Source organism: Pristiophorus japonicus, chromosome 8 (genome assembly GCF_044704955.1).
Source record: "Pristiophorus japonicus isolate sPriJap1 chromosome 8, sPriJap1.hap1, whole genome shotgun sequence".
NCBI lineage: Eukaryota > Metazoa > Chordata > Chondrichthyes > Pristiophoridae > Pristiophorus > Pristiophorus japonicus.
The window spans coordinates 95,048,069-95,072,369 of NC_091984.1; the positions used below are offsets into that span (position 1 = coordinate 95,048,069).

The following is a 24,301-nucleotide window of genomic DNA, read 5'->3' on the forward strand; positions in this document are numbered from 1 at the left end:
GGACAGGTTTGCCGCACGTTCTTTCCGCTGCCTGCACTTGTTTTCTGCATGCACTCGGCGATGAGATTCGAGGCGCTCAGCGCCCTCCCAGATGCACTTCCTTTACTTAGGGCGGTCTTTGGCCAGGGACTCCCAGGTGTTGGTGGGGATGTTGCACTTTATCAGGGAGGCTTTGAGGATGTCCTTGTAACGTTTCCTCTGCCCATCTTTGGCTCATTTGCCATGAAAGAGTTCCGAGGAGAGCACCTGCTTTGGGAGTCTCGTGTCTCGCATGCGGACAATGTGGCCTGCCCAGCGGAGCTGATCGAGTGTGGTCAGTGCTTCAATGCTGAGGATGTTGGCCTGGTCGAGGACACTGATGTTGGTGTGTCTGTCTTCCCAGGGGATTTGTAGGATCTTGTGGAGGAAGCATTGGTGATATTTCTCAGTTGAGGTGTCTACTGTACATGGTCCATGTCTCTGAGCATAGATAGTATTGATGATACATACAAATAGTTAACATACAGATAAATGACTCATTATCCTGAAGTCACTGCCATAAATCGACTCCCACCATGAAGTACTGTAAACGCTTAAACAAAGGAGACTACAAAGATATGAAGGCAGAGTGGCTAAAGTGGACTGGGAAAATAGATTAAAGTGTGGGATGGTTGATGAGCAGTGGCAGACATTTAAGGAGATATTTCATAACTCTCAACAAAAATATATTCCAATGAGAAGGAAAGACTGTAAGAGAAGGGATAACCATCTGTGGCTAACTAAGGACATAAGGGATGGTATCAAATTGAAAACAAGGGCGTACAAAGTGACCAAGACTAGTGCCTCTGTATATAAAAGCCAGCAAAGAACGGCTAAAAAAATAATAAAGAGAGGGAAGATAGATTATGAAAGCAAACTAGCACAAAATATGAAAACAGATAGTAAGAGTTTCTACAGGTATATAAAAAGGAAAAGAGTGACTAAAGTAAATGTTGGTCTCTTAGAGGATGAGGCTGAGGAATTAACAATGGAGAACAGGGAAATGGCATAGATTTTGAACAAATATTTTGTATCGGTCTTCACGGTAGAAGACACTAAAAACATCCCAATAGTGGACAATCAAGGGGCTATAGGGAGAGAGGAACTTAATACAATCACTATCACTAAAGAAGTAGTATTCGGTAAAATAATGGGACTAAAGATGGACAAGTCCCCTGGACCTGATGGCCTGCATCCTAGGGTCTTAAAAGAAGTGGCTGCAGAGATAGTGGATGCATTGGTTGTAATCTACCAAAATTCCCTGGATTCTGGGGAGGTCCCAGTGGACTGGAAAACTGCAAATGTAACGCCCCTATTTAAAAAAGGAAGCAGACAGAAAGCAGGAAACTATAGACCAGTTAGCCTAACATCTGTTGTTGGGAAAATGCTGGAGTCCATTATTAAGGAAGCAGTAGCAGGACATTTGGTAAAGCATAATTCAATCAAGCAGAGTCAAGGCTAAGAATGGCGGTTTCGAAATATCGGCGAAAAGCAGATTGCCAAGGTGCAACGTGAAAAAAAAACGCACCGCCTAAATTTGGCCATTCCGTGAATCCGTTCTCGGGTGGAAAAAAAAAATGCATGAGAAAAGCAGAAGTTGCAGCCTCAGAAACGTTGGTAAGTAGGAAGACCTACAAAAAAGGTAAGTTAAAGTTTTCATTTTTAATTATTTTGCAGTGACTAAGGATCTTGTAAATGTTTTATGATTTTTGATTTTTTTGTTTTTTGCAATTTTTTTGGGGTGTGTTTTCTCCCCTTCCAGGGCCAGTCCCACCCACCCTTTCCTTCAACCACTGTCTGCCCCACCTGTGACAGAGACTGTAATTCCCATGTGGACTGTGAAGCCACCTGAGAACTCACTTTTAGAGTGGAAGCAAGTCTTCCTCGATTTCGAGGGACTGCCTATGATGATGAATTTTGCCGTTGATAGGCCTCGGGCTAAAGTTGGTGAGATTGAGGTTTCCACCGTGAATCCACGTGCAACGCCATTTTTTAACGACAGGCATATTTTGTGGCCAAATTTACCCCGTTAAAAAATGGTGACATTTTTATTATTATTTCTTCATAAAAATTACGTTATTTATCAAAAAACGACAGGCATGGGAATATCTAGCCCTGAGTGTTGTGTGAAGCGATAGAGTAATGAATGCGCCTCGATAAATAGATGATGAAATTTACTAAAGTCCAGTTTGCAGTGAAGATATTCAATGGCGATTTGCTTTCCTTGTGACAGAGGACCGGCTTGGCAGTGAAGCAGCTGATGCAGAAGAGGAGAGCCAGAGAAATAACCAAGACAGCTGGGTACAGAGGATGTTAAAGGCCCTGTTCAGTGACACTGCACTTTTTAACACCCGCGAAGGCCGTGCCGGCAAGGTGCATAACTTTATGCTGGGTCTCAACCTGAATACCTCATTCCCGATCTCCCCTCTCTGTGACCTCGTGCCACAAGATTTGTTGGAAGACGATGAAATAGATGCTGCAGTCACAGGTTAGTGATAACACCGGGGGTTTCTGTGGACAGACAGGCTTGTGTTTAGCGACAAATCCTGCCACTATCAATAATACCCTCCCAACACTGTGGAAGTCAGAAGTGCCTGGCTCTCTACCCATCTCTTTTATTTTCTCTTTCTCTTCACCCATTCTCTCTCCATCTCCCTTACCATTTCTGGAGTCATTTGTTTTTGTCCATCCCTGTGGCTCACAGGCCACCAGATCCGCAGCACACTGTTCTCAAACATGAGCAAATTTTGGGGGAATTAATACAACTCGAAAATAAGAGAGTGCATGAAAAAAATCACAGGCTATAACGTACTTCACAAATGGCTGCTTATCTAGAAACTGTAAAGAGGGAACGTGGCTGTGAATTTTGTCACTTGACAATCCAAGGATCTCAAATGTTTTTCCTGCAAATTTCTGATTCTTCTTATAATGCTAGGTCTTGATGACTGGCAGTACTGTGATCCCAGCTAATGTTAAATAATCTGGTTACACTTAAACAATCCCTGCTCTTCATTTTAAAGACCTGCAATGCATCCATTCTGAATTTTCTCTCTAAAGGTGAAAACAAGTTAAGTTTGTATGCTTCTCATCGCAGTTTAGATTTATATTTCAAAGTCACCTTTGTCCACTCCAAAATTTACTGTTCCTTAGGAAACAGGATGTTCAATCTTTGGTGCGACACTCCAAAGTTAACCCAATGAATGGGGCTCAGTTGTTACTTGGTTCGTGTTGACTGCCAGATCTTGATTCATTGGCCTGCTGATTTTCAAGGCTTTTGTTCTGAATTCCAGTTTTTAAAAATCCAGTTAAGTCAACTGGCAACATATGTATGCTTTCTTTGGGTTAAAAGTAAAACCGTATGTTTTCAATCTGAGTAAATAATAAATGGTTAAAAATGTGTTCACAAAGTATATTGTGAAAGGGAGCTGATGTGCATCATTAGCTGTATCTTCAATTCTTCCTTCCTCATTGTTCGTCGTTCAGGTGTCTGCAAATGATTGAAGTGTGCCCTGTAACAGCATGCATCCCTGTGGGGATAGAGTGAGGAGCTCCCTGCACCACACACACATAGCAGCTGTGGGGATCACCCCATGACTGCAGTATACAGACAATCACATTTCTGGATTTTAAGGTGGTCAGCTCTAATATTGGAATTCATCTTTCAAGCAGTACTTTTCTGTTTTAATCATATTTAACCCCAAAATCAGCATGTTTATTGTTGATGAGCATTCCTCTGATGATGATCACACCCATCGGGTTTTACTTATTGTTTCATGTTTGTTAGTGGCCATCTCAACACTGTGTGCACATGTTTCTTGTTTCCTGTTCTAATCTGTTAAATATTTTCTGAACTTTTCTCTCTGTAATAAAGTTGAACTGGTAAAAATGGAATGGTGTGCGTGCCGTGATAGAGGAATGTTCCTTGGGTATTTGGAACAAATGTAGGAACAGGAGTAGGCCATTCAGCCTCTCGAGCCTGTTCTACCATTCAATTAGATCATGGCTGATCTGTATCTTAACTCCATCTACCCATCTTGGTTCCATAACTCTTAATACCCTTGTCTAACAAAAATCTATCAATCTCAGTTTTAGTATTTTTAATTTACCTAGCCTCAACAGATTTTGGGGGGAAGAGTGTTGTAGATTCGTACTACCCTATATGGATTCACTGGCCATGGGGTAGGTTGTTTAAAACTGCTTTTACATTGCATGAAGCACTTGATTGTGTCACCACGACTCTCTCGAAGACTGTCAGCCTGGTAGACCCACTCAAAACTGGTATTCCTGCCAGCCGGTTTTAGTAAGTCCTAGCAATGTTCTATTTGGGGGTTCCAGCTGACTACAGAAGACCTCCCACTTCTGGGAGCTGGTGGTACTCACACAGGTTTCACACAATACCAGAGTAGCTTAAGGATTACAAGATGACAAGGTTGATGCAGATAAAGAAAGTTTGCTCAACAGCAGGATAGAGCAGGGAAGCTGGTTTACCCACTGCTCTGTTTGTAGCTTTCTACGTCACGTTGTAAGAACCAGGGTATCTGTGCATGGTTTGAAAGATACCTTCCCTGTTCTTCTAGCTGCACCAAGTTTTGTGTTAAATGATTTTTATGGCTGCTGAAAACGATGAATGCAGACAAAGATGGTGGCAGAAAATGGTGGCCCCTTTCCCCCGGTGACTCTGTGTAAAGTCACCCTCAGAACAGGTATTACATTGAAAGGCCGGCTGCGCGGGATCCCTAAAGCGCCACTCAGCTTAAAGGGAACATTGCTCAAAACCTAACCCTTGGAACCCTGGTAACCTTCTGGTGAATTTGCGCTGGACTCCTTCCAAGACCAGAACTGTACACAATACTCCAGATGGGGTCTAAGCAGGGCTTTGAATAGTTGTAGCAAAACACCCTCCCCATTATATTCTAGTCCTCTGTTATAAAGGCTAACGTTTTATTAGTCTTTTTGTACCTGGCTACTACATTTTGGTGATCAGTGTACATGGATGTCTAAATCTCTTTGGACCTCCATTGTTCCTATTTCACCAATTAAAAAAATACTTGGTTCTATCCTTCTTTGCTCCAAAATGGATGACCTCACTCTTACCTGCGTTGAAATCCATCTGTCACAGTTTTGCCCACTCACTTAATCAATGTCTCTTTGTAATTTTATACTCCCATCTACAGTACTTAATGTGCCACCAATCTTTGTGTCATTGTCAAACTTTGATAAATGGTTCTCTATTCTGTTATCTAAGTAATTAATAAAGATAGTGAATAGTTCAGGCCCCAGCACAGATCCTTGTGGGACACTACCAGTCTCTCCCTACAATTTGAGTACATATGCATTATCCCTACTCTCTGTCTTCTACCATGTAATCAATCTCCCTGCTATCAACCACTGGGAAGGTTGTCGCTAGAGTCCTCCTCAACCGTCTTCTCCCTGTGGCTGAGGAGCTCCTCCCGGAATCACAGTGCGGATTTCGTCCCATACGGGGAGCAATGGACATGATCTTTGCAGCACCACAACTGCAGGAAAAATGCAGGGAGCAGCGCCAGCCCTTATACATGGCCTTTTTCAATCTTACAAAGGCCTTTGACACTATCGACCGTGAGAGCTTATTGAGCGTCCTCCTCCATTTTGGGTGCCCCCAAAAATTTGTCAACATCCTTTGCCAGCTTCCCGACGACATGAAGGCTGTGATCCTTACCAACGGATCTGTTACAGACCCATTCCACATTCGAATCAGGGTCGAACAGGGCTGCATCATCGCTCCAACCCTCTTCTCAATCTTCCTCACTGCCATGCTCCACCTCACTGTCAACAAGCTCCCCGCCGGAGTGGAACAAAAGTACAAAACCAGTAGGAAGCTGTTTAACTTTACCGCCTCCAGACCAGGTCCAAGACCACCCAAACCTCTGTCGTTGAACTGCAGTACGCGGATGGCGCCTGCGTCTGCACACATTTGGAGACTGAACTCCAGGATATAGTCGATGTACTCACCGAGGCATATGAAAGCATGGGCCTTGCGCTTAACATCCGTAAGACACAGGTCCTCCACCAGCCTGTCCTCGCCGCACAGCACTGCCTTCCAATCATCAAGATTCACGGCATGGCCCTCGACAACGTGGACCACTTCCCATACTTCGGGAGCCTCTTGTCAACAAAGGCAGACAGTGCGCCAGTGCAGCCTTCGGTCGCCTGAGGAAAAGAGTGTTCGAAGACCTGGCCCTCAAATCTACCACCAAAGCTCATGGTCTGCAGGGCTGTAGTAATACATGGATCCTGTATGGATCAGAGGCATGGACGATGTACAGAAGACACATCAAGTCGCTGGAGATATATCACCAACGATGTCTCCGCAAGATCCTGCAAATCCCCTGGGAGGACAGATGCACCAACATCAGTGTCCTCGCCCAGGTTAATATCCCCAGCATTGAAGTACTAACCACACTAGATCAGCTTCACTGGGCAGGCCACTTAGTTCGCATGCCAGACTCGAGACTCCCTAAGCAACTGCTATATGCGGAGCTCCTTCTTGGCAAACGAGCCAAAGGTGGGCAGCGGAAACGTTACAAGGACACCTCAAAGCCTCCCTGGTGAAGTGTGACATCAGCACTGACACCTGGGAGTTCCTGGCCGAAGACTGCCCTAGGTGGACAAAGTGCATCCGGGAGGGCGTTCAGCTTTTCGAAACTCAACGCTGCAAGCGTGAAGAGATCAGGCGCAGGCAGTGGAAGGAGCATGTGGTAAATCCGTGACAAACCCCTTTCCCTGACGAACATCTGTCCCACCGATTTCGAGGGACTGCCGATGATGATGATGATGATGATGAATCAATCTAATAACCAGGTCAATAATTTGCCTTCAATTCCATGAGCTTTAATTTTAGTTAACAATGTCTTTTGGGGAACCTTATCGAATGCCTTCTGGAAGTCCATTTAAACTATATAGACATTCCCCTGTTTACTACTTTAGTTACTTCCTCAAAAAATTCAATTAGATTCGTTAGACATGACCAACCCATTACAAATATAAGTTGGTTCTCTGTACTGAGCTCGAATGTCTTTATGTGCTCAGTCACTCTATCCTTAATTATAGATTAAAGAGGCCATGTGGTGGCAAAACAAAGTTACAGGGAGTATTGTTTATGAGGAGAGTTTACATAAACTGGGTTTATAGATGGTTAAGGGGTGATTTGATTGAGGTTTTTAGGATTTTGAAAGGAATTGATCGGGTAGATAGAGGGAAAATTTCCTGCTGGTGGGGGAGTCTAGGACAAGGGGGCAAACCTTAATATCAGGGCCAGGCCATTCCGAAAAGAAGTTTGGAAACACTACTTCATGCAAAGGGCAGTAGAGGTGTGGAACACTCTCCCACGAAAAGCAGTAGACGCTAGCACAATTAATAATTTTAAATCTGAGATTGATAGATTTTTGCTAGCCAAGGGTATTGACAGATATGGAGCTGTGGTGGGTGGATGGAGTTAGGATAAAGATCAGCCACGATCTCATTGAACTGGCTAAAGGGGCTGAATGACCTGCTTCTGTTCCTATGTTCCAGTCAGCTTTGTATCTCTTGACTCCTGTTACTATGGAAAGAACTTAACATTGTTTGAAGCTGTTACTAAAATGATTCCTTCACGTGAACCAGCAATGTTAATTGGTAGACTAAAAGAGGGGAAAGGCAGCGTCAGGGGAGTTTGTTCTCTGGGTAATCTGAATTCATGTTTCCCTGTCCAATATTCTTACAGATCCAGATGAATTTGAAAGGATTTATGAACCACTCGATGTGAAAAGTAAAAAGATCCATGTTGTGGACAGTGGACTCACTTTCAACCTGCCTTACCCACTAATACTGAGACCCCAGCGTGCAATCGACCTCATCATCTCTTTCGATTTTTCTGCCAGGCCAAGTGACTCCAGCCCTCCTTTTAAGGTAAAAAAAAATTAATCTTTTTTCTTTTAAATGTATGCAGGAGCACTTTATGGGCCTATGTCTAAGAATAGTTCTGCTCATACTGTCTGCAAAGCAACTACTTGGAAGAACTTGCATTCTTTTACAAAGTGTTGTCTTAATGTGACATTTCAGTTCCTCAAGCTGGTCTTAACTTTTAGATCAATAGTTTCCACTTCCTGTTTTTTGACAACTTTGGCTTTATTTATTTGTCTGTGGAGGGTGTAAAAACAAGTAAGAGTGTTAATGCACTGTTACATTTGGGTCATGACAGAGTAGCATCCTTGGGCCAACAATTCTGCTGCCAGAATCAGGGTGTTGGTTTCAGCACTGTACGCTTCCCAAATTACAACAGTGGCTACACTCCAAAAATTGGCTATAAAGCGCTTTGAGACGTCCAGTGGTCGTGAAAGGCGCTATATACATGCAAGTCTTTTTTTCTGTAAATGCCTGGCTGTTGTCCTGCCACTAGAGGAGCTACAGATACCCCCTGTGTTTATCTGTTGTAAGACTTCTTTCATCTTTCATCCTTTAATGATGCAATTCAAACCTATTGCTGTTCCCTCCCACTCTGCTTCATCTTTCTCCTGATTTGATACAGCTTGGAGCTTTCTGATTGTTTCTGTCTCCTACTGCTTTTTCCTCGCCGGTGGGTTGGAGGCGGGGCAGAACAAACAATCTCTCAACTCATGACCGAAACTACAGCAAACAGATTCTCCCACTGGAACAGTGAAAGGTTTTGCTCAGGTTACAGCCGTGTCTATTTTCTTATTCGGAGTGAATATTGACACCATTGTTTCAGCCAATGAGTTGGAGGCAGGCGGGACTTGTGGTTTTAATTTATGGAGTCACTGAACTCATGACCGAAACTACAGCAAGCAGAGTCTCCTGAGTGCAGCAGGATTACATCTCCACCAAAATGCAGCGAGTGGAGAGAGGATAGTTACATATGATGTGTGTAAAATCAATCCCAGTTACTTACAGCAGAACGGTCTCCAGGCGTGATTGACAGGGGAATTACACAATCATCTCCATTCTGGCCGGGACTCATGGTGTCTCTACATGCAGCCTTTACTCTCTTTTGGGGAAGATAATTCAAGATTTCTGCTACCCTTTGTGTGAAAAAATGCTTCCTGCTTACTCTCCTAAATAGCCTAGTGCTAATTTTAAGATTATGACCCCTCATTCTTGATTCGCCCCATCAGAGGCAATTGTATCTACCCATCAAATCTTGTTAACATCTTAAGCACCTCGATTATCTCACCCCTCGCACAGGTAGCCTGTGGCTGATGATGAGGAGAGGGTGGGGGGATGCGGATCCTGTGCCTGTGAGAATGAAAGCTGATGGGTCCTGGGTGAATTGTTGCAGTTTGTGGATGGTGGCATCAAAGAGAAGACTGGTGAAATTGAGCCCAGATTAGCTAAAGGCACTAAGCGCTCAGTCGGGTCACAGCACATTATGAGTCAAAGGGAGCAGCCAGTTTCAGGACTGATTATCATCATCCACTGAGACTGGTCTCAGTCCCATTGACAACATTGTCAGGTTTGTGTCACAAGAATAATCCAGCACAGAGCTGACACAACACTGAGACATTTCGGCCTGAGGCCGCTACTGTTTTCAGCACCTGAGATATCCAGTCTAAAATTTGATTCCCATTGAATCACTTTGCTGACAGGCCTGTGTTAATCTTTTTATTACACATCCACTTTAAACCTGTAAGTATTTCCGTATAGGGCTGGTGGCACTAAGTTCCAGAAGCAGAGGTCTCACGCAAGCCACGTGTAAGATTGTCACGCTGTTGGCCCAGCAGAGCTACTAAAAGCCAATCTTCCTGGCGGCTAACATTAGCGAGTCCCAGCAGATTTAGATTTGGCTTAAGTTGGTCGAGTAAGACACCTACTTCAGGAACTCAATTATATTTTAGGGGTTTCTCTCTGACTTTAAATATAACTCTTTTTGCCTTCCATATTTCAGACCACTCTTGTTATCGAGTCTCAGGTCCATATGTTCCAGAAAAAAATGTTTGTGCAAGGTATCTAGGTAAATTCATAGCCTGCCCAGAGAACAAAGATAACACTCTTCAGCTTATTTAATTAATCATTTCGTCATATGCCCTTGTATGATCGCCCTTGTCTTTGGAAGATGGCAGAATAACAGTCCACTAGACTTTAACTTAGGTTTTAATTGTGTCACAAAATTTATGAAACAGTAATAGAACAAACGATTGGTAACTGATGCACATAGATATTTTTACAGTAGTTATTAAGTGTAGCTAACTCCTCAAATAGTAAAAATGATATAGTTCATAACTGCTGCATTAAACTATGATTACATTTAAAATAACTGTAAATGAAATATATATTTGAACAGTGCCACAAGATGGTTCTCTGTGAATTAAGTGTTTTTGCCCTTCCATTGGAGACCAGTCTCGGAGAAACTGATTAATTCTGTAATAACTGTGTCAAGTTTGGCTGGGGCACTATTACTGTGAGTGAAGCTAGTTTATAATGCCTTATATATTGTGACTGAATTAAAGTAGCTGATATTTAATTTTAAATCGAAATGCACTAACATGGGCCTTGTGCAATATAAAATTGCCTTATCACTGACATAATTGAACTGGCATTCCTTATTGCAAAAGCCGAAAAGTAATTCTAGAGTGGGTGTAGAAGCATTAGCCCATCTTTAAAAATATACTAATCCAGGACAAAATTAATTGGCATTTGGAAAAGTATGGGCTAATAAATGAAAGTTAGCATGGATTTGTGAATGGAAAATCATGTTTGGCTTACTTGATCACGTTCTTTGATGAAGTAATGGAGAGGTTTGATGAGGGGAGAGCGGTTGATGTGTATATGAACCTTTGAAAGGCGTTTGACAAAGTACCACATAATAGACTTATTGAAGTCCATGGGATTAAAGGGACAGTGGCAGCATGGATACAAAATTGGCCAAGGGACAGAAGCCGAGATTAATAGTGAATGGTTGTTTTCCAGACTGAAGGGAAGTGTACAGTGGTGTTCCCTAGGAGTTGGTATTAGGACCACTGCTCTTTTTTAATCTATATATATAAAACCTGCACTTGGGTATACTGGGCAAAATGTCAAAGTTTGCAGATGACAAAACCTGGAAATGTAGCAAACAATGAGGAGGATAGTAACAGCACTGCCTGAAAGGTGGTGGAAACAGATTCAGTAGTAACATTCTTCTCAAGTTACAGTACTTTCTATTTTCTTATTCGGAGCGAATATTGACACCATTGTGTCAGCCAGTGAGTTGGAGTCAGGCGGGTTTTAATTTATGGAGTCACTGAACTCATGACCGAAACTACAGCAAGCAGAGTTTCCTGAGGGCAGCAGGATTATTTCTCCAGCAAAATGCAGTGAGTGGAGGGAGGATAGTTACACAATACAAATGATGTGCGGAAAATCAATTCCAATTACTTACAGCAGTATGGTCTGCAGGTGTGATTGACGGGAAAATTACCCAATCATCTCCATCTTGGCCGGGACTTGTGGTATCACTGTATGCAGCCTTTCTTATTTGCAAGCGGAAAAATGTAGAGGGCAGTAAAATGTACCACCTTTTCAGGACCCATCTGCTACAATTGCGGTAGTTTTATTGCATGATTATACTCCAGGGCTGAGAATGTAAAAGCAGGTGCTGCTCTGAGACTAGCCTGTTTGCTGACCACAGTTCTGAGCACTAACAGTAACGTTAAACCAGAATAGACTTTGTGCAATTCTTCCCAAGTCCCGTTCACAACTTTCATTTGCTGGCCATGGGTATTTGCTGTTGTGGAAGAACTTTCAAAGAGGCCAACAATAAAACCGACTGACAACATAATTTTAGGAACTCCTCCATGGCAAGCGAAACATTCCCTATAACCAAACATTCTTCTTGAACAAATAAAACTGAAGAATGTGCTAAAGGATATGGTGTACCTGGTGTCAACATGTTCTGTAGACCTACAGCCACTAACCCATCTCTAACACAATCGTGAGGAGAGGGTGTATTGTGTTTCTGGATACTTCAGGGTCCGTTGTTGTGTTGACTAAAAGTTAAGTTTATAATATAGCAACTGCCCAGTCTGGACTGATATAGTAATCGAGCATTCAATCGGGTGAAGGAATCTGAACTGAAACACAGTTTACTTTTAACCCAACATTTCAGTTAGACTCTTTAACACTATAAGTTAACACTCTTTAACAATGACTGCAAAAGCTTCTATAGATATGTGAAGAGAAAAAGATTAGTGAAGACGAACATAGGTCCCTTGCAGTCGGATTCAGGTGAATTTATAATGGGGAACAAAGAAATGGCAGACCAATTGAACCAATACTTTGGTTCTGTCTTCACGAAGGGAAACACAAATAATCTTCCAGAAGTACTTGGGGACCGATGGTCTAGTGAGAAGGAGGAACTGAAGGATATCCTTATTAGACGGGAAATTGTGTTAGGGAAATTGATGGGATTGAAGGCCAATAAATCCCCGGGGCCTGATAGTCTGCAACCCAGAGTACTTAAGGAAGTGGCCCTAGAAATAGTGGATGCATTGGTGATCATTTTCCAACAGTCGATCGACTCTGGATCAGTTCCTATGGACTAGAGGATAGCTAATGTAACACCACTTTTTAAAAAGGGAGGGAGAGAGAAAGCGGGTAATTATAGATCGGTTAGCCTGACATCAGTAGTGGGGAAAATGTTGGAATCAATTATTAAGGATGAAATAGCAGCGCATTTGGAAAGCAGTGACAGGATCGGTCCAAGTCAGCATGGATTTATGAAGGGGAAATCATGCTTGACAAATCTTTTGGAATTTTTTGAGGATGTAACTAGTAGAGTGGACAAGGGAGAATGTGGTGTATTTGGACTTTAAAAAGGCTTTTGACAAGGTCCCACACAAGAGATTGGTGTGTAAAATCAAAGCACATGGTATTGGGGGTAATATACAGACGTGGATAGCGAATTGGTTGGCAGACAGGAAGCAGAGAGTCGGGATAAACGGGTCCTTTTCAGAATGGCAGGCAGTGACTAGTGGAGTGCCGCAGGACTCAGTGCTGGGACCCCAGCTCTTTACAATATACATCAATGATTTAGATGAAGGAATTGAGTGTAATATCTCCAAGTTTGCAGATGACACTAAACTGGGTGGCGGTGTGAGCTGTGAGGGGGACGCTAAGAGGCTGCAGCGTGACTTGGACAGGTTAGGTGAGTGGGCAAATGCATGGCAGATGCAGTATAATGTGGATAAATGTGAGGTTATCCAGTTTGGGGGCAAAAACGTGAAGAATATTATCTGAATGGGGATTAGGAAAAGGGGAGGTACAACGAGACCTGGGTGTCATGGTTCATCAGTCATTGAAAGTTGGCATACAGGTACAGCAGGCGGTGAAGAAGGCAAATGGTATGTTGGCCTTCATAGCTAGGGGATTTGAGTATAGGAGCAGTGAGGTCTTACTGCAATTGTACAGAGCCTTGGTGAGGCCTCACCTGGAATATTGTGTTCAGTTTTGGTCTCCTAATCTGAGGAAGGATGTTCTTGCTATTGAGGGAGTGCAGCGAAGGTTCACCAGACTGATTCCAGGGATGGCTGGAATGACATATGTGGAGAGACTGGATCAACTGGGCCTTTATACATTGGAGTTTAGAAGGATGAGAGAGGATCTCATAGAAACATACAAGATTCTGAAGGGACTGGACAGGTTAGATGCGGGAAGAATGTTCCCGATGTTGGAAGTCCAGAACCAGGGGACACAGTCTTAGGATAAGGGGTAGGCCATTTAGGACTGAGAGAAGGAGAAACTTCTTCACTCAGAGTTGTTAACCTGTGGAATTCCCTGCTGCAGAGAGTTGTTGATGCCAGTTCATTGGATATATTCAAGAGGGAGTTAGATATGGCCCTTACGGCTAAGGGGATCAAGGGATATGGAGAGAAAGCAGGAAAGGGATACTGAGGGAATGATCAGCCATAATCTTATTGAATGGCGGTGCAGGCTCGAAGGGCCGAATGGCCTATTCCTGCACCTATTTTCTATGTTTCTATGTTTCTAAGTTAGGGTCCAGGGGAACAGCGACAATGATCCACACAGCACGGAAACCCGCAACCTCCATGTGCTGTAGGCTCCTCATCTTTCTTCCCACTGCAGTTCCAAATCAAGGCCGCTGGTAGCCTAAGACTCATAACTGGTGGGTAGCAAGGAGAGAATGTAGCTACTTGTGTTTAGATTTTAAGTGGGGACCTGACAACACCTCGACACCCACAAAACTGGGTTGAGTGATGCCCATTTTATATTACAGTGTAGGAGAATCAGTATCTGTAGTCAACAGCACTCAAAGAAAGAGCTAAAGAAAGAAATAAAGCATACATTTATATAGCGCCTTTCACGACCACTGAACGTCTCAAAGTGCTTCACAGCCAAAGAAGTACTTTTGGTGTGTAGTCACTGTTGTAATGTGGGAAACGGGTAGCCAATTTGCACACAGCAAGCTCCCACAAACAGCAATGTGATATTTACAAAATAAGCCGTTTTTGTTATGTTGATTGAGGGATAAATATTGGCCAGGTCACCGGGGATAACACCCCTGCTCTTCTTCACAATAGTGCCATGGGATCTCTTATGTCCAGCTGAGAGAACAGATGGGGCCTCGGTTTAACATCTCATCTGAAAGGCAGCACCTCCAACAGTGCAGCACTCTCTCAGCATTGCACTGGAGTGTCAGTCTAGGTTTTTTGTGCTCAAGTCCCTGGAGTGAGACTTGAACCCACAACCTTCTGACTCAGAGGCGAGGGTGCTATCCACTGAACCACAGCTGACACTGATACCATTCTTCTTCACGTGCTCAAGAAATCTATAAATGAGATGAGCTACTTTATGAGCTGTTGCTAAGTAGGCAAATGTGGCAGTTCAATTACACACAAGGATCCACAGAGAGCAATGAGGTGAATGACCTTTAATCCATTTTAGTGATGTTCAGTGGTGAAAATGTGGAATTTGCTACTGTGTGGAATGGCAAATAGCATAGATTTAAGAGGAAACTAGAAAAGTACATGAGGGAAAAAGGAATAGGATATGTTGATAGGGTGAGATGAAGTAAGGTGCGAGGAGCTTTGTATGGAGCATAAACACTTTCACAGATCAGTTGGGCCGAATTACCTGTTTCTGTGCTGTAAAATTTGATGTAATTATATGTTATGTTGGTCGAGGGAGAAATATTAACTTATTTAACATACAAGGCAGCCAGTTTTGGTTTACCCTCTCATCTGAAGAAAAGTGCCACTGACAACGTGACATTCCTTCAGTACTGCGGTGGAGTATAAACCAAAAGGATGTGCTGAAATCTGTGGGGGAGGAGAGCAGGGTGCAGGATTGCACACAAAACCTTTTGATTCAGAGACAATACATGTCTGTCTAATCCATGCAATCATGCTTCAAGCAATTGGTTAATGGATGTGCACAGTGCTGAATGTGATTGTGAGCAAATTAATCATTTTGAAATATCGTTCATAGAGCACGATGTGTTGCCTGGAAGAATCTGCTGATGTGATTTGGCAACAACTATGCATTATCAAAGGCTATTGGTGCCTTTTCGAGTGTGTTTTGTAGTTGAATTGTCAAATCATAGTAGACACATTCATGAACATCTTCTGTGTTAACTGAAGCGTGACTGACACACCAACCAGGAATTGACAGGCTCTTTATTGTCTACTTTTTATTAGTTGCAGAAATAAATAGGAGCTGGAGTAGGCCATTTGGCCCTTTGAGCCTGCTCTGCCATTCAACAAGATCATGGCTGATCTTCGACCTCAACTCCAACTTCCCACATTATCCTCATATACTTTAATTCCCTTTAAAACTAGAGCTTTAACAGTGGGTGAGTTAATATATTGTGAAAAGATTATAGATATTTTCGGTAACTCAAAGAAACGCACACAGCCTTAAGATGGCAGAATATACTGGAACTCACCAGTCAGGTGACCTGTTCCCTTTATTATAAACAGCACTGGCTGCAGTGCCACAGGAGTCCACAGGTGGAGCTATACATATTACACTTCTCCCTCCTTAATGAAGTAGTAATCATAACAAAATAATCATCATACATAACTTGCATGGTTATACATAACAAAGGATATGGACTTATTTTGCCATATTTACAAATCAAGCTTTACCACTTGTTTTCTGTTTCGAAGAGGATACCTTCGCTTTCGAACAGAACCTTCCAAACATGGTGCCGAATTTAAACTCATTCGAGGCTGATCCTCAGGAAAGTTTTCCTCCGAGGGATGCCCTTGATTTCCATTTGAACTCTCTCTAACTTCAGACTGTTTGTTTTCCTGACTCGGACTCAGACTTAAATTCTGACTTTCTCTTGGATTTATTTCCAGTACATTGGATGTAGGATATGCTACTGGTGTATCAAAACTATCTGTTGAGTCAGAAATAATTGAATCACTCCCACCTTCAACTCCTTCCATGTCTGTAGGTAAAATATGATCAATGTGAACAAACCTAACCTGTCCATTATCAAACATCTTGACCAAATATGTGCGAGGACCACATATCTTCACCACTCTTCCTAGTAACCACTTTAACCATTTATGGTGATGGTTCTTCACTCTCACCTCCTAATTTAATTTCACACTTCTCTCTTTTACTCTACCTCTGTCATGATTCTCTTTCTGCCTTAATTGTGTCTCTTCTATGGACTGTGCCAAGTTTGGTTTTAACAAGGAGAATCTGGTTCGTGGCTGTCGTTTGAGAAAAAACTCTGCTGGTGTTCTACCAGTAGTTGTGTGAGGAGTATTACGATACGTAATTAGAAAATTAGCCAATTTGTGGTCCAATGACAACTGTCGTTTCTTTGGATTTGGATCCAACATCTGTTTGATGAGGGCACGTTTTATAATTTGTACTGTGCGCTCTGCTGCACCATTTGAAGCAGGGTGGTATGGTGGAACCTTGGTATGTTTCACACCATTTTTGCTCGTGAACTGTGCAAATTCTTCTGAACGAAATTGTGGTCCATTGTCAGAAACAATTTCTTCTGGGAGGTCAAATGAAGAAAATAATCTTCGTAAAATGCCTTACTTGTTGTTATTTTCCACATTGGAAATACCTCAACCCACTTTGAATGGCTATCAATCACAATGAACAATTGTTGTCCTTCTAACTCAGCAAAATCGATATGTAGCCTTTGCCACACCTGGGAGGCCATTTCCATGGCTATAATGGTAATGATGGTAGTTGCTTGCTTACCAATTGACATGTCGTACACTGACTGACGATGTACTCTATATTTTTATCAAGATCTGGCCACCATAAGTAACTGCGTGCAAAACTCTTGGTCAAGCACATTACCAGGTGTTGGTCATGGAGGTCTCCTAATAATTTGGACCTGAATTTATTTTGTATAATCACTCTTGCACCCCACATAATACAATCTTTATCGACTGATAATTCATTCCTACGAATGAAGAATGGATGAATATCTTTGTTACCCGGTTTGGTCATCCGTTTGCAATATAATCATACACCTTTGACATAACTGGGTCACATTTGGTTGCTCTACCAATCTCTTCAGCTGTGACTGGCAGTTCATCGATGTATGAAAAGTAGAACACTTCTTCCCTATCGGGTGTAACTTGTGATGGGGAAGGCAATCTCGACATAGCATCAGCATTACTGTGATCAGCTGATTGTCTGTATTCAATATCATATGTATATATGCTGTCAAAATCAACGCCCATCTCTGCATTCGGGCTGCAGCTAATGTTGGAACTGGGGACTTTGGATGAAGGATTGCTGTCAGGGGCTTATAGTCTGTGACGATGGTATACTTACGACCATACAATTATTTGTGGAATTTCTTGACCCCAAAAATTAATGCCAAAGCTTCCCTTTCGATTTGCACATAATTATGCTCACTGACGTTGAAAGTGCGTGAAGCAAAAGCAGTTGGTGTCTCTTCCCCACTACATAATACATGAGAGATCACTGCCCCAACTCCATACGGAGAGGCATCACATGCTAGCTTGATCTCCTTAGATACGTCATAGTGAACTAACATGGTGTTCTTTACCAATTTGCTTTTACACTCCTTGAATGCTGTATCGCATTCTTCTGACTACTTCCAATGGACCTGTTTTTCAATATTCATTCAATGGATGTAATACTGCAGCAAAATTTGGTAGGAACTTCCCATAATAGTTCAAAAGACCCAAAAATGATCGAAATTCAGTGACATTCTTGGGAGTGGATGCATTTCTGATTGCATCCAGCTTTCCCTTGGTTGGATGTAAACCATCTTTGTCTACTCTGTACCCTAAGTACTCCACTGAGTTTTGAAATAACTCATACTTGCGAGCAGCCACTCGTACATTGTGTTTCTCTAGTCGTTTGAGGACTTCATTCAATATGTTATGAATTTGTCTATTTGGTGCTGAAATTAGTATGTCATCTAAATAACATACTACCTCTTCAATACCTTGCAAAATCTGGTTCATCACCCTTTGGTATATGGCAGAGGCGGAAGACACTCCAAATGGTAGCCTATTAAATTGATATAAACCTAGATGAGTATTTATAGTCAAGCATGACTTGGACTCCTCTTCTAGTTCCAGCTGTAAGTAGGCATTCGTAAGATCCAACTTTGAGAAGATCTGACCCCCTGTCAGTGTTGTGAACAAATCTTCTGCATTTGGCAATGTATTGGGGACATTACCCTCTAGAACCTGGTTTACAGTTACTTTATAATCACCACACAATCTTACCTTACCATCTGACTTAGATACAACAACAATGGGTGTAGCCCAATTACATCGATCTATCTTAGAAATAATGTTCTCAGTCTCTAGTCTTTTGAGTTCTTGCTCAACTTTCTCCTTGAGTGCATATGGTACAGAATGTGGCTTGTAGTAAACCGATCTAGCGTCCTTCTGTACCCTGACACTCGCCTTGAAGCCTTGGATCGGACTGCCCGTTTCGCAGAACACTTTCGGATACTTCTTGATGACATCATCCTTTTGATGCAAATCTCGTTTCAACATGAAAAATTTCACTCCAATCCAGCTTCAGTGATCCCAACCAATTTCTTCCTAGTAAGGCATGCTTGTCTCCTGCCACTATTAATAGAGGCAAGTTCTGAACTTGGTCCTTGTATTTCACCAGTATGGTGATATGACCTACCACAGGAATGTTCTCTCCCGAGTAGCCTTGCAGCTCTATCTTGGTTTTCTCCAATGGGAAATCACGCAATTTGTCAAGGTACAGCGACTCCGGTACTACACTCACAGATGGACCAGTGTCAATTTCCATTGGTATCTTGGTCCCATCTATGTAGATTATGATACTTTTTGAATCGCTGTCAGTTAACCTCGTGCTCCTGATGATGTTTAACTCTAAAATCTCCTAATCTTGTTGTTTTTCTTCCATGTTATGTAGTCTCTGGGGATTTCTACTTATAGCTTTGAAAGCTGATTTATCATTCAGTCGGCATGCCTTCGCAAAATGTCCAGTTTTCTTGCAGACAAAACACTCTGCCTTCACATATGGACAACTTTGAGCAATGTGTTGTCCCACGCACCGATAGCACGACTCCAATACTCTGTCACCATTGCCAGTTTCTGAGACTTTGGGGCGCAACTGCCTTTTACTTTTAACCTGCAGACGGTTCACCTCGATTGTCTGCCAACTGAAAATAATATGAAATTCTCGGGAATATTGGTCGGCCATGTTCATTGACATAGCTGTCTGACAAGCTAAATCAAAAGTCAAGTTAGGCATTGTCAATAACTTTCTTCTGATCGCATCATTTTTCATCCTACAAACAAAGCGGTCATGCAATGCTCGGTCCTGAAAATCGCCGAAATTACAGTGAATAGATAGCTTTTTTAATGCTGCAATGTACTCACTGATATTTTCTTCGATCCTCTGATTTCGTATTCCGAAACAATAACTTTCAGCAATTTCCAAGGACATAGGGCTGTAGTGCTATTCTAACTTAGTTAGAATCTGCTTCAGGGTTGTGTGATTTGGCTTGTCAGGTACAAGCAAATTTATCAGGGTTTCATACACCTCGGGTCCTGCTTCAGTTAAGAAAATCACCCATTTTCGTTCCAACACCACCCGGTTCTGGTTTTCATTATCGGAGACTTCGATTATATTATTTGCGGTGAAAATCATTTCTAGCCGATCGACATACACTCTGAAACTTTCACGATCGCGTTGAAATTCCCCCAAATGCCCTATTACCCCCATAGGTGTGGCCATCTGGACTCTGGCAGTTCAAAGAAGTGTAATTTACCTTAGATTTGTAGCTGTTAATCAAAACAGAGAAGCTTTCAAAGTCTCTCTGTCGGCTGGCTGAATCCTTCACCAACAAAAATTTCAGCTTTGTTTTATCCGTTTTAGCCATTCTCATCGCCATTGTGATATTTTTGGTAACTCACAGAAACACACACAGCCTTAACGTGGCAGAACATACCGGAACTCACCAGTCTGTTCCCTTTATTATAAACAGCACTGGCTGCAGTGCCACAGATGGAGCTATATATATTACAATAGCCTGAGGTTATAGAGTACACCTTTAAACAAGTGTCAGGTGAGTTTTAACAAAGAAAGTTGTGATGACGTAACTCCATTCACATTATACTTCTGTCACCAGAGGCAAAACTGCTTTCAGGGACAATGCTGTAGTATAAGTGAAATTCGTCCCCGATTGAATGCTCGGTTATTGATGGTGTTCCCTGCAACTTGTGGCCATTCCTAATTCACAGGGCATCTCTTCTTTGCCACCAGTTCCTGGCCGATTTGTACATTAATAACAGTGTGTGTCGTTCACAAGCCATTATTCGTTCACCAAATTCTGGCCTAATGACTCAAAACAGACTGAGCAATAACATTGCTAAATTAAATTAGACTGAGAAATTTGCCTTTATCTTTCATCGTCCCGCAGCGCGAGGCCCGGAAGATTTTAATTCCCAGGCTTTGTCAGTCTCCCGGCCAAGCCCAGCGGGAAGCACTAGCTGGCTAGTGGATGGAAGCGGGATTTCAGGAGACCTTAAGGAAAGGTCAGTAGTTTGGGAGGAGGGTCGGGGAAAGAGGAGGGAAACCTATGGTTGGGGCAGCAAAAATTAACTTACCCTTCTGGGCCCCTTGCCACCATTTTGGCCTCGGGTTAAAATTGTAGTCGGGTCCCATCTACAAATTTAAACAAGGACTCCACTGCCTTCTGGCAGATTAAGATTGCAACCCATGAAAAGGCAGTAATATCGATGCAGTTAAGTCACACCTCCATTTTAACTGCTGGTACAAAGAAGCAGTTGTCATGATGGTGGTGGTTCCAACTGGGTTTTTTTTTCAGAGAATTAGATATGTTGTACTATTCAACTAAACGTTAAGGCCATTAGTAAATCCCTCCAGTGTGCCTTTAAGAGAACAGAACGTCACCATTTCCTGTCAGGAAAGACTGAGGGAACCACTCCAGGACTGTATTAATGCACAGTGTCAGTGAGAGTTTCAGGGCTCTTTCTCTCACATGTAATTGGATGGAGAAATGTTATATTGGCTATGCTTTCTGTCTGTCTGGCCATCTGTATTTTTGTTTCTCTGTCGTACACTTTCTCTCCCTTCCTCTGAAGACAGGCATGGCATAATCCCACAGGATGAGAGGGAAGAGGGAAATTTCCGTGTGGGAAAATACCAGACTCCATTCATGCAAGTGTTGCTGATTGGCTCAGGAGCAGCATTAGTTGGGGGTAGGGAGCAGGCTGCTGCTTCACAACTCACCCTGGCAATGTTGTATAGCAGACCTAGAGAGGAGGAGGAGGCAAAATGCAGAGAATGTACACTAATGATTACAAGGCAGTTATCTAATTGAGGGATTCAGATGGTTCATACAGAAAATAATGGCTGCTCTGGAGTGATCGAATGGGAGTTCAATTAGTTTATATTGGGGAAAGAGTGAACAGTCGGCTGATTGTAAGGCTATAATTAAGTTAAGTACACATAATGCCAGAAATTGTGAGTGAAACTCAAACATTCCTACCCTAAAGGCACTCCTCTATTATGTTGTGACATAATCACTCAAGTTTATGCAGAAATAAGCAATGATTTCTCAATGATCAGTGTCTATAATGATAAAATCATCGGAGGCCAATGAACTCTTGAGTATGTAGAATTGAAAAATAAAACTTGTGGGCTTTATTGGTTTATTTATGATTTCACTACCCTCTCAGAACTCCTGTAATGGGATCCCTCAGCATTGCTCTGTTTAATTTGACAGGAGCTGTTGCTTGCAGAGAAGTGGGCAAAAATGAACAAATTGCCATTCCCGAAGATTGACACCAAAGTCTTCGACCGAGAGGGATTGAAAGAATGCTACGTCTTCAAACCCAAAAGCCCAATGACAGAGAGAGACTGTCCAACCATCATCCACTTTGTACTGGCAAACATCAATTTTAGGCATTATAAGGCTCCAGGTAAGGAGTTTTATCAAATCTTGACTTGTAATTACTTCATCTGACTGACTCCAGACAAGCACGTACCTGAATCATGCACAATTCTTTTCCCTCAGTTTTCTCCCCTCTAGTACCTTGCCCAAGTGGCAGTCTTCATGCTTAAGCATAGACATTAAATGTCACCAGTTTATTCAACCATAAAGGACACCATAGCAAAGCCCAATGTACTTCCGTGCTCATTGAACAGTAAAATAAAAGGGCAGATTGCCACTAACTTGCACTAACCTAGGACTATACTGTCTTAACATGACACCATTTCCACAGAATTACCTCATTAAAAGCTTGGTCCAGTAATTTGATCAAGCCACTAATATATATAATTAGAAATAAATCTGGTCGGGCTGCCTGAATCCAGCCTCTTTGCAGGGCAGTGTGGCTTCGGAGCAGACAGCAACATTGGAACATCTGCATTTATCTATACACGTTTGCTCTAAATTTGTTACTTTATGATTCTGGTCAAGGACCTTCCCCCATATCAGGAGCAGGTCTGTAGAGGCCAGCAATGTGGAAATCATCCAGTTGGCCTGAGCAGTCAGGCTGAGATATCATCCCATCCAAAGCCAAGATCAAATTTCCCACCATTGTACTCCAAAAGTTACTCATTGTGTCAAGGGCTTTGAGATGTTTTAATGTGATATGGTGCTATATAAATACAAATGCTATTATTATGATGGTGCCTCACCCCTTCATCCAGGTCCACTGCCAGTGGCCATTTGCTTTTGCTTTTATCCAGCACTTTTTCTTTGGACCAAGACCACTCTGTGTCTCAAGAGGCATGTATGCATCGTTTATAATGCAGTGCTGTCTCCAAAGGCTAGACCTTGCTATAAATGAGATACAATGTTGGGTCCAGTGCAGTGTGGACAAGTGTGAATGCTTTTGCAAACAGCACCAGTCACCCAATTAACACAGTGGTGTCATAGCATCATTGAAATTACCAGTAACTATTATTCTCCTCATCACATGATAATCCTAATGAGAAAAGAATTTAGAATTGAATCTAATAAGATCTATAGAAACTCGATTCCATAGAAAAGCATGCACACTGTAATGAAGGTTAGAATTTCAAGATTGCAACAGGAGACTCTTGTAAATGAGGAAACCCGTTCCAAGCAGTTCTCTAATTCTGTCAAATATAGGTTTTGCAGGTGCTGGTAGATAATACATGTCAGTGTGTCTTTTTAAGAATGAGGACATTTTCAGTTCCATTTACTTAAATCCTGGCCCATTAGTCGCAAAGAAACTGCAGTCATTGTAGTGTAAGCAAGAAGATGGATTAGGTCCAAAGTTAGTTCATCAGCTCAGCCTTGGGTGTTCTGAAGAATGGAGAGAGCCTCCTCTTATCCAAACTTCCAAAAAACTTAAAGCTTGGCTGCAGCCCAACCTGATGATCCACCTTCAAAAAGCAATCGAGCTGGGCCTGCTTGATTTGATCAACTATTAATAGCACCAATTAGAATTTTGAAAGCTGCTAAAGACATTCAGAGCTCAAAGGTGGAGCGCCACTGAGCGATATGTGAAGAAGTTTAGTAAATGAACAGCCTCATGTGATCCTGAGAATAGGGAAACTCCAGGTTCAATCTCCAGTCATGTCGAGAGAGTCGACTTCAGTTAGGACAGCAACAACTGAAAGAGTGCTATAACTGGCCCCAGCATACTAGGACTAGGGAAAGCAACCAGCAGCCGTTGTTCCACCTAATCACCACTGTCCAATAACCTCCTGCTGGAAAGTGCATGCGTGTGGACTTCGGGTGAGTTTGGCTCTGATGACCTCCGCAGTCAAATATTCTGATGCCACTCACTACATAACCTTACACCAA

The 24,301-nt window shown here is 42.4% G+C and overlaps 1 protein-coding gene across 2 annotated transcripts in view; it reads left to right on the forward strand.

The window, feature by feature from the left end:
* The window catches only part of LOC139268637 (cytosolic phospholipase A2-like), a 246,768-nt gene that overhangs the window by 213,253 nt on the left and 9,214 nt on the right, over positions 1-24,301 (forward strand). For both annotated transcript variants that reach the window (XM_070887120.1, XM_070887121.1), the window contains exons 14-16: positions 2,252-2,506; positions 7,760-7,944; positions 22,247-22,442. In XM_070887120.1, the coding sequence (XP_070743221.1) occupies positions 2,252-2,506; positions 7,760-7,944; positions 22,247-22,442 (636 nt within the window). The remainder of the gene's footprint in view (positions 1-2,251; positions 2,507-7,759; positions 7,945-22,246; positions 22,443-24,301) is intronic.